The sequence below is a fragment of the Thunnus maccoyii genome, chromosome 15 (genome assembly GCF_910596095.1).
Source record: "Thunnus maccoyii chromosome 15, fThuMac1.1, whole genome shotgun sequence".
In the NCBI taxonomy this organism is placed as follows: domain Eukaryota; kingdom Metazoa; phylum Chordata; class Actinopteri; order Scombriformes; family Scombridae; genus Thunnus; species Thunnus maccoyii.
This window is the reverse complement of record NC_056547.1, coordinates 6093198-6105212: the sequence shown is the minus strand read 5'-3', so window position 1 is coordinate 6105212 and position 12015 is coordinate 6093198. Positions and strand designations below refer to the sequence as shown.

At 34.6% G+C, this 12015-nt stretch overlaps 2 protein-coding genes across 2 annotated transcripts in view; both read right to left on the bottom strand.

Moving 5' to 3' along the window:
- LOC121913603 (major histocompatibility complex class I-related gene protein-like) overlaps window positions 1-12015 on the bottom strand; it is a 35381-nt gene that overhangs the window by 8524 nt on the left and 14842 nt on the right. The window lies entirely within an intron of this gene.
- The window catches only part of LOC121913586, a 46100-nt gene continuing 36796 nt past the window's right edge, over window positions 2712-12015 (bottom strand). The window contains exons 10-11 of the mRNA XM_042436261.1: window positions 4785-4883; window positions 2712-3673 (exon numbers count right to left, since the gene is read on the bottom strand). Of these exons, the coding sequence (XP_042292195.1) occupies window positions 3624-3673; window positions 4785-4883 (149 nt within the window). The 3' untranslated portion in view covers window positions 2712-3623. The remainder of the gene's footprint in view (window positions 3674-4784; window positions 4884-12015) is intronic.

Below are 12015 nucleotides of genomic sequence, written 5' to 3'. Positions count from 1 at the left end.
TGAGTGTTTTCTTTCCCAGTGTTGAAGATCCTCCCTGATTAATTTACTCATCCAGTCCTGTTTAAGTTCTGTTCTCTTGATGTTGCTGTCATATTAAGCCACCTCAACTTCATGAAACACTGCAACAGCCTCGAAGTCTGGAACGTTTGAGACTCCAGATGATGCAGTGAGGTAAAACTTCAAGGATTGTTTCACTGTAGGACAAACAGTTCAGGTATTTAAACTCCATTTACTTTTTATATGATTTTATTGTATGACTGGCTGTAAATTTCCTGAAGACAACAGATTTTTATTTTATTTTATTTCAGTTCACTATAAGTAGAGAAGTCAATGCATCTTGAAATATATCAGCATGAGCTTGTCCTGTGTCAAAATGTCTAAATTTAGATGTAGGCTATTTTAAAATTGAGGTTAATGTTAAAATTAAATTACAGCAGTTGAGTTGTGTGCTACACTTTAATACACTCTGTGCTGTTTTATTTCCCCTACAGAGGGCTCTAACAGACAGTTAGGGTGTACTGAAAGATTAGAAAATGTGTCCAAAAACATCATTTGACTTTTTCCCAAATTTGACTGCTGAAGCTTTGCAAAAGTTCAATCAGAAAAACTTTATTCATGCTTGCTTTATTCATTTTTTATTTTCATGCTTCCACATCAATCATCCAAGTGATTTTCCACTTTACCCGCTCAGACTTTGTCAGACTTCCAATCATCTTGTTGCTATCTTTAACTTTTCCTCTGTCTACTACTGTCAGATGCCATTTAAAAAACACATCACATTTTTGAGTAATTTTATTTTATACTCTTTTGAACTGTTTTTTAAACCCACGAATTATGCAGAGTAACCAGAACATTGCAGTCAAGTGTTCAAATGTATTTTTTTAATGATTTGAACACCAGAAAGGAATTTTTTAATTAATTGAAATGGTGGCAGATTACCTTAGCAAATAAAACTACTGGTTATGCATGTCTAGATCCCACTAGTGAAGTGACCCTTTGAACACAAACCTTAAAATACATAAAATATTCTGATATATAATATTGAGTTTTAAAATATCAGTTATTTAGCAACATTTGAACTTCATTTATCTATTATGCTTTTAAAGTACCATAATTTCTGTAATTTCTATATGTCTTCATTATTCTATAGAAGTGTCACAATTTTATTACAAAGTAAACGCCTAATCAGCCATTGAAGTAACAGTTTCTGAAAGTGATAAAGCAACTTCACCTTTTTTTGTAGGATATCAACTTTAGCTAAGATTAACATTGAAAGTGAGTCAGGAAACAATTGGTCTCTTTTCTTATAATTTAAGGTGTTGTTATGACTGAAGATGTGAATAGTTCATCACAGCATTTATTGTTTTGCCATCCCATTTGAAGTAATTCACTGCATGCAGAGTGTGTCTCTCAGTCAGGTTTCCGGATTCAGTTAGAGTTATTGTCAAGATCTGGAAGGACAAACACACTGTGAGGGTTTGGTCACATTATGTTTCCTTTTCATTTCCCTGCATTCAGCCCTGAAAAAGTATGTGATGTCACGTATTGTTAGTGATAGTCTGATACTAAAAATGGTGATGAAACACACTAGAATAATAATATAATGACTCGTCTATTTCCAAACACAGTGCAGCAGTGTTTCTATTGACTAACTGAGCACATCTGCCTGGTCAAGTCTAACAAAAGTGAACTCTGATATGTGAATCTGCCAGGCAAGGCCTCTATTAGTGAAAAGCCAAAAAAAAAAAAAAGAAAAAAGGGGGTGAAACAGCAGTGTATCAGATTTTGACAATCATTTATTGAACCCTCCTATTCTGTTATGGTCAAATCTGACCCATTTTCAGGTTTAGATGTGTGAAATATACTTTTATTTTTTTTCTGATCAAAACAAGGCTTCATTGCATCCCCTACAATGGCCTTTTGAATACAATAAAAAAACATTTTGACCGTTTTCCTTTTTTTTAAATGCATATGAAAAAAAAGTAACATCGGTTGTCTTATGGGTCAAATTTGACCCGGTAGTAATTATGGGTTGTTCATGCACAGAAATATATGGTAAATCTTGCCAAACCATCATGAATAACAAAAGTTACAACAAAACAAAAATAATAGTAATGAAATACTATAAAAATTGGATAATAATATTGTGTAATAACATAAAAATTATGTTTCATGCCAAAAAAGCATATCAACTTGAATTCAATTGCAGAGTGGCACGCAGCAAATATGATTCCATGCACACTGCCCCACTCTCTCTTTAACTCACACCCCATAGACACACACACACACACACACACACACACACACACACACACACACACACACACACACACACACACACACACACGTTGACCTATGTCACTTTTGAGGACATTATGTAGACCTACATTAATTTCCTGGAGACTTACCCTAAACCTAACCCTAACCTTAACCACTGACCCAAAAATCAGTTTTTTCCCCATTTAGGGACACAGCTGGTGTCCCCAGTTGGACAAGCTGTCCACAATTAACTGGTCTTTAGTCTGAAATTTGTTCCCAAAAGTAGCCTATGATAGACACACGTACACATAGACACAGACACAGACACAGATACTGTTTCCCAGCTGTATAGCAGTACATAGGCTAGGGCTTTCTCATGCTTTATTTCTCACATCTCACCACACACATGGCAGAGCATGCACATTTTTAATGTGTAAGAAAATATAAACAAGTTATTTAGGGAATTATTTTGTTTATTATTGCATCATCTCGTGGCCTTATTTGCCTGTTCTGTTCATCACAAACGATAAAACAGATAAATTGTGCCTATTTTAAATTAAAAACAATTTGTTAAGTTAAATGTTGCCTCAGGTACATAAAATACCAAAGTATATATATATTATGGTTATTGATGAATAATAAGTCACTTAGCAGGTAAAACATTTTACTGGATGATAATTAGTGTTTTTTTTCAGTGCCATGTAATTCAAACATGGGTCAAAATTGACACATGAACACTAAATATGTAAACCCTTTTCTAACACATTAGGAAGGATAATCAATAATGTTTGCATGCTGAGAAACCAAACAGAGACATTGTGCCAATGTAAAATAACAGACAGAATTGAGAACATTTATAAAATATTTATAAAAATGTATTAAAAAAAAATTATAAAATTTATAAAAAGTTGAGAAATTGATCGGATTATTAAACCCATTTCAAAATATAGATTACAAGCTTACAATAAAAACATATAAAAGTACAAATATAAAATATAAGTGTATATATTCGGGCAGACAACAATATTATGTGAAAACTTTAGTCTCCATGGATTAATGAGGCATAAAATACAATCATAAAAATGCACATTTGATTGATTGATTGATTAAGATCTAAAATATCACATTTTGGAACATATTAGTGACCAAAGCCTTAATTTATTTACTATGCCTTTAATGTACTACTGTCATCATTAGTTGAAGAATTGTTGTTTTTTTTTCAGCTAAAATGTGATCTAGAAGTTTAACACTGAATGAGGAAACAATTTGTATTTTGTGTACACTATTGAGCAGCTTTAGTTAACTAGAAGTGTGAGTAATAGTCTTTCATTTTTCTTGGTACCACATGAAGTCTCTCACTGTACTCAGGCTTCTGGATTCAGTTGCTCAGAGAGCTCAGAGATGTTGTCAGGAGCTGAAAGGTCAAAAACACACTGTTAGTTCATTTATCCTGCACTGAACTGGCTTTAATTTTCAGTATGCCCAGTGTCTGCAACATGTCCAACATCTGACATCTCATCCAGAACCAAGTGACTCTGCATCTGTCAGAATCAATGACCTGGCTCACCAACTTGAGTGTGACATTTGCAACCTGCAGCATCCAACCCCATGAACTTCAGGCTAAACAGCAGAAGAATAAGATAGTCTGTGTTTTACTTCTGCAAAGAGTTTGATGCTAGCATTTTTTCATAGGCAGTTTATAATGATAACAGTGGCAGATTTTATAACAATGATGATTGATTTCAGACAGAAGTAGAAAAAAGCATTTTTAACTGACAATCATTGACTTTGCAGGCTGAAATGATAAGTTGCTAACACATTTTATCAGCTATAGCTGGCTAGCCAATTAATTTTATGAGTTTGTTGAAAAGTCCATCTCAGACTGACTTGGTTTTGGAGATAGAGGGTCTTTATATTTACAATTGATGGCTTCATCCATGATATCATGCTAAAAGAGTACAAAGCAACATTTACTTGACATAAATACAGCATCTTCACCAGTTTCCATCAAACTCAGAGACAAGTGTTTTAAATCATTTATGTAAGTTCAGCTTGACCCATAGTCAGAATAGTCACAATTATGAAAATAAGACCCAGGATGAAAAACACTAGAATTTTCCTCTAAATTGTTACTGGTGGTGCCCCGAGAATACAATTAATTTTTCTATTTACTTAACTTTATTTTCCAGTAAACTTTAAGTATCCTGATAGAAGTGCATGTCTGATTAGATAGAATAAGAACAAAAGACAAAAAATATTATTTCACACATTTGTAAATGCCAGTATATCAACCTCTCACCACTGAATACATAAATTACATAAATATTATGATAAATATAATATTTTGCCCTTCTGCCCTCTGCCTATTACATTTCTCTATCATCATTATACTAGTCTTGTTGATGGATTCAGACTATTAATTGAGGCTTGTTTTACCTTTATAATCTGGTTAAAAGCATCAACTCAAAGTCAATCTAAGCACACAAAACATTTAATAAGAACATCTCTCAGTTTAGGTCTCTCACCTTTCTTCTTTTTGTAAAACATGAATCCAGCAGCAGCTATGAGGATGACAGCAAGAGCAACCACTGCAATGATGGGGATGGTCATATCTGTAAGTATCTCTGTTAGGCAAAAAACAAAGAAAAAATGACTAGAAGCAGGTTAAAACTGTTGTACATCTATCCATCTATTTATTAAGACTATATGTGTCATAATTATATTAATAAAACAGACAAAGAAACAAACATTAAAGTGATAAAGAAACTGCTTTAGGATGAGAGCAGCTATAAACAAGTTAACAAACAAACCGTCAACAAACTAAAACCAGAAGTAAGGACAGAAAAACTAAATTAACAACAAAATCACATGCAGAGACTTCAACTTCAATTTTCAAACACAGATTTGAACCACTGACCAATTGACAGCGCTGACCTTTGAGAGAACAGAGAGCGGGAGAATCCAAAATGAGGAAGCTAAAAAAGGCAGTTTGCAGTCAGTCGTGAAACAGGAGTCTACAGTACAAAACTTTGAAATTAATTTATCAACTGAAGCAGCTAGCTGACTTGCTAACTGGCAGTTTAGGCTGTTTGTCTAATCCAGCACCAAAAAAGAGACAAAAAATAAGCATGAACTGAAGGAATACTAAAGTAAACTAAATTTGTCTTTTTTGTCTCATGTGTGTAACATTTGATTCCTGTCTCACCCCAGTTGCTTCTGATCACAGCTTTGTCCAGTTTGTTGATGATGTCGTCCTTCACACGAGAGAGATGAAAAACACATTCGTACTTCTTCCACTCATCAGGTGAGACTGATGAAACGTTCAGGTCAACACTCATCTGGAAGGATCCATCATGGTTGGGGAGGATCTCTCCACGTTCCTCATGAAGCTCCTCTCCATCTTTCCTCCAGAACATATCGGCTCTGTCAGGGTAGAAACCTGTAGCAAAGCAGCTGACTGGAAAGGAGGGAGTCTTCTGGAGGAGAAACACTGAGGGAAGCTCTGGAGAGAGAGAGAGAGAGAGAGAGAGAGAGAGCAAGACAGACAAAGAATGGTAAAAGCAAAGCATATAAATATCATTGTGTCCATGAAACTATATCAGATCATGTGATTCTACCTGTTCTCAGCAGAGAGCTCTTCCCATAGTCCAGACTCATCTTCAGCCCCTGAGGGCAAATATTCGTGACAACGTTCTTAATGAAGATTGATCCAGCTTTGTCACTATCCTTCTTGTATTTGATGATGACAGCTTGTGGTTGTGAAGCGATCCATGTCAGTGTCTTCAGGTCAAATACTAAGAAGTCTTCTCCATCATAACCAAACTGAACAAAACCAATAACCTCTTTAGTCTCATCATCCCATTCACAGCCAGCCATAACCTGTAAAATATGGACACCTGAGAGAGAGACAGAGACACAGACTGCAGTAAACCAGAGTGAGATCTCAGCACAGTCAGCTATCATCAGTTGATATCACATCTTCACCACAGAGACACACTGATCCACACACACCAAAACAGAAGATCTACACCTTCTGCTGTTATTGGCTGGATGGAAACCACTCACAGCCAATCATCATCTGGACAGTGTGAACGACTCAGAGAGAGACAGAGAGGCAGAGACTGCTGGGAAACAGAGTCCATTTCCTGTCTTTACCACAGAGACACACTGTCTCCACTGAGACCAACACACACTTTATCTACACTGTTGAAGGTGGTGTGACTTCATGTGAGCTGCAGGAACAAACACACACACACACACACTGAGGTGGAGTCCTGACCAACACACACAGATTAATCCTGATCCTGGACTGAAGATTAAATTCACTGAAACCCTGCAGCCAGTGGATCAGTCCAACAATATCCTTCTCCTGTGAGAAACTACAGACTAGACGGTCCTGAAGCTGCTCCAGAAGCTTCCACCGAAGGAGAGTTTTATTCAGGATTAGTCACTAGACTCCACCTGCTCAGCCAGGACATTGTGTCCTATTATGCATGTGTTACTACACACGGATATTATAATTGCTAACCTTAGTTTAATAATAGGCAGCCATGGTTTTTGAAGGATATTTAACATAAGTCAAGGGATATTGGGGCTTTGTACAAACATGAATTGTGCAGTGTGTTCTGTTAGTCAGAGAAACAAACTTAATTTTGAGTTAAACTGACAACAGATCTTTTGTGTGACAATTTAAACACATAAACTAACTTGGTGGTAAAGGTATAAGAGCCAAAATATACTCCATGGTTTCCTGATATAGAAAACACTGGTCATGGCATTTTTTACCTCCACTTTTATCTTCTCATTTTGTCATTGTGCATTATTGCTTACATAATATCTGTTATTTACCATGACGGAAACACTGCAAAAGTGCAGCACAGCAGTACTTAGTTAAATAGTCAACAATGTGTAAATAAAACACTGTTGACAGATGAAGAGGGGGTGGGAGAGAGGTTACTTTAAGTGTGTGTGTGTGTGTGTGTGTGTGTGTGTATGTAGATACATATATGTTCTGATACTTAATACATTCAGACAAACATCAAATAGTGTCATTTCCTTATTCCAAGACCTTCTAGTAGGAAAGTACACATGCTTCAATAGATGTTGTGGACTTGAGCTTGTATATGATATATGAGTTTTCTGGTGTGTATGTGCACATGCAAAAAGTTACTTTGAATGTATGAATGAATCTATTTATAGATAGATTTGTATGTAGATAACCCTCTACATGTTGGGAAAGTATTCATGTCTGTGTATTATTTTATGTTGTATATGTTAAATGTATATAATGTTAGTAGTATAATATCTCTTGCTCTTCAGTTGGGGTGGTGGGGATGGTTTTGCAGATGGGGTGAGACAAATTATCTGTATTGTGTGTATGATGTATAAAGTTGCTTAACATTTATTCACCTAGTGTATTCAAGTGAATTGTTGTTCACCTAGATGTACAAAAAAATAAAGAAACAATTACTTAAACACACTAAAAACATTAAGAAAGTAAAAAAATAAAGATAAATATACCTCCAGTTTGGTTTAAGTACTGCTTCAGATTGATAAGGTCAGTTTTTAGAATCAGATGGGCAGACAAACAGGTCACAGTGTAAAACTCCAACTGCTGAAGATCATCTTTGACTAATTTTTTTGCCCAGTCTTGTTTAGGTTCTGCTCTCTTGCTGTTGCTGTCACAGCAACCCACCTGAACTTCATCAACCATTAAAGCAGCCACAAACTCTGGGAAGGTTTGGAGTCCAGATGATTCAGTCAGCAAATATGTCATGGAGTGTTTCACTGTAGGACAAAAAAAGTTTTAAATAACATGAATATTTTTCATATATGATTCTATGAGCACAACAGATTTTACATTTCTGTTCAGTCCAAAGAATAATGAAGATTATTGTAAATTTTTTAAACCTTTATTTATATATTAATAAATACATATTTAGAGAAGGCTGGCTAAGCGAGAATGCTCTTTAACAGCAATGTTCTGTTTGAAAGACACATACAAACACAACAGAAAAACAAACAGAATCAGGATTAGGTAGAGCAGGTATGGGCAGGATTTTGTGGATGGTTCTGAAATATTTTGATTTTTATGTGGCATTGTAATAATAAGTAAGTAGATGATAATAATAATAATAATAAGTAATAATAATAATAATTTTTATTTATATAGCTCTTGTTGCTACAGTGTTGCAGTATTTATTGATTACAGCACTGTTGCACAGCACAGTAAATACTTTTAAAAAAAAGAACTGGCAGTGAATAGACATGTTAAAATCTGAGGTATGTTAAGCTGTGCAGTAAATGTTATGTTATTAGAAATAGAAATAGAAGTATGAATGTTGAAATAGAAGTTACACAACTGTTTAAAAAAATATTATTCCGTTACCTGGAGATACAACATGGTAAAAGAGAAGCAACAACACGAAATCCTTCATCTTGCTTTGATACAGATATTAAAAAAAACGGAGGAAAGACTGTCAAGAGTGTGTACCGTCAAGTGGAGTGACCAATAGAAATTATAAATAGCTGTGCATCATGTGTTACCAGGAGGAGTCAATTCAATATCTGACTGGCTGATCAGATTCAACAGGAAAATGCAGGAAATGTGTTTTTTTGTTTTGTTATTTACAAGAACTTTAATAGCATGTAGTAACATGAGCAGCTGTTTAATGTTGAGAATAATATTGATCCTAAAATCAGTAAACATTAATTACAGTGATACAATTAAGAAAGTGAAGAACAGCTAAAAGAAAATGCACCAGCAGGTAAAGCAAGACACACAAGTGTATCTACAATATACAGTATAGCACAATTCATACAATGAGGCAGTTTCTATTTATTTCTATTTATTGAGAAGGAATTATATACAAAAACTAGTGAATGACTCCTCATGTGTTAACAAGGGCTTAAGAATTCAAACTAAAAGGGAATTTAAACATTTTCTGCTCCTGTGTGAACTTTATAATTTGAATCTCTGTTACCTTTTCCTGCCTGCTTCCAGTAAAGCTCTTTGTCTGTGCTTGTCTGCTGCTAAAGTCCAAAACACACAGAATCTGAGACATCGGACATGATGCAATTCCTCACCTGAAGAGCGAATAATGTGTCCAGCTGCAGTTTGCCAGAAAATTAATATTTTTAATATTATCTTTACAATCTGTGGGACTGGAGATGATCAAGCACTGGGTTTTTCTATCTCAGTGAGTTTCTCCTTTTACACTGTAAAAGCTACACAGCTAATACCTGCAATACAGTAGACATGGTCAAGATACAGTGATCATGATGTGACACAGATGGACAAAAACAATTTAGATGCATTTAGATGTTCAACCTGGGTCATAAGTTCAGTTGAAAGGCTTCACACTACTACATTAGTATTGTTGTATCTGTCTCTCACCTTCCCACAGTAACAAGCAACCTGCTAAACTTGTTTCTATTTTTAACTTACTCTCACCTTCTTCCTCATAGATTAGATTCCTGTGTGATTGGTTATGTACAGATCTCTCTGGATTGCTGACATGCCAAAATTAACAGAAATATAAGTATTTGTGTAAGTTTACATTACAGGGTAATAAAAATTAGAAATTAGAAAGTGTGTCCAGATGTCATTGTTGCTTCAAAGTTTTAATGAGGTTTAAAATCTTGAATGTTGGATAATATGGAATGATATGACATAATGGTGCTTATCATTATGTAATACTGGTAAGCAATATTACAGGGTTTTACCCTCAAGCCTTGTGTTTCCCAACCTAGAGGTCGGGCCCCACTAAAAGGTCACAAAATAAATCTGAGGGGTCGTGAGATGATTCATGGGAGAAGAAAGAAGAAAAAACAAATTTCTGATACACAATATTGTATTTATTTTTTGATCTAGACTTTTCCCTTTCTTTATAGCTCAACATCTTCTAGTCTGTAAGAATATTCATCTTGCTGTAACAACAGTTGACAAACATATGCTTGAAATAATGAGAACTTTATATGAAAAAAAAAACTTTGTTACAAAAGAAAGAGCAACAAAAAATAGGATTTCTATCCAACATCTACTTGTTTATAGAAACAGAAAGGAAGTACCTCATCTTTAAATTCATCCAGTTATTATAAACATGTACATAAGATAAATGTATTTACAAATATTTTAAAGAACATGGATAAAAGAAAAAAACTTTCCATGTTAACCACATACATACAAAATTATCTGCACACTCAAATTATACAAAATACATTTCTCACATTTTATAATTACTTTAATACAATATACATTAAATATCTGTACATACACATTTAAAATACAAAAAAGATTACTAACAAAAAACCTTAAAATATTCATGAGTCAGTAACATTTTATAAACAGAAGACTTCATTTGTCTATAGTGCTTTTAAAGTACTAATATGTGTAATAATAATATTTATAAGCTCTGATGTTCCATGCAGCATATTTTTTCTCTCAGTAATTTCACTCATCTTCAGCTACAACATTTTCTTTTCAGATATAATGTGACACAGCAGTTTTACACGTGAATTAAGAAACAAACAAAGAAGGTTCTTGTTTAACTAGAGGTGTATATAGTTCACATCACAACATTTAATGTTTTGTCGTCTCATGTGTTGCAACTCACTGTATGCAGGATTGCGTGTTTATTTCATTCAGGCTTCTGGATTCAGTTTCATGGAGACTTCAGAGCTGTTGTCAGGAGCTGTGAGGTCAGAAACACACTGTTAGTCCACTTATGCTATACTGAAATGCTGCTGTTTTTTATGTACTGTATGTACAGTACTGTGTAAAAGTTTGAGGCACTAAAAGTAAAGTGACGATGCTTTCAAAAATAGACAAATATTTTTTATTTATCAATTAACTTCATGCAAAGGTCAGTAAACAGAGAAAAACCTACATGAAATCAACATTTGGTGCGAGCACACTTTGCCTTTAAAACATCAGCAGTTCTCGGCACACCTGTACACAGTTTTTCACGATACTTCACGCGTAGCTTGTTCCAAGCATCTTGGAGAACTGTTCTTCTGTGGATTTAGGCTGTCTCAGTTGCTTCTGTTTCTTCTTTGTAATCCCAGACTGATTTAAAATCACTCAGTAGTATTTCAAAAAAATGTTGTCACAATGCTTAAAGGATATGGCCAGCAATTTTCTATATATTTCTTCTCATCAACAAATCTCACGTGCAGAGCCAAACCAACAATGAACGGATCTACTTACATGTATTGCGTGTGTATTCAAGGCCTATATCTTGGCATGTACATTCAAGACTTAAAGCTGGATGTCTCAGGTACATTCAGAAATACGTAAAAATACCTCATAAACAACGTTGCTTCTACTTCTTCTACACATGGATTCAACGAGTAGAAATACGGACAGCGCCACTCTGTGGTTTGAGATGGAATTACATCCGTAGTGATAAGAACTACCATAGAGATTGAATTGAAAAAGTTTAGAGTTAAGCTCTATTCCTGATCCTCACACATGAGAACTTTATATCGATGGTCGAAGAGCAAAACCTCCTATCTGAAAAATCCACTTTTTTGAGAAAACTAAAAAAAACTTGTTTTCTTGCAGAATGCTATTTGTTAAGGATACCCAATACATAATACACTGTTTTTGGACTATATTATTATATTATGTGTTAACAATACCGACTAGATATTAATGCCTTGCAAAGTGCAGATAGGAGCTTTTGCACTTGGTGCAAGTAGGGAAAGGTTCTACAAAACGATGCTCTGAATTAAGTTAATAATTAAAATTTAATT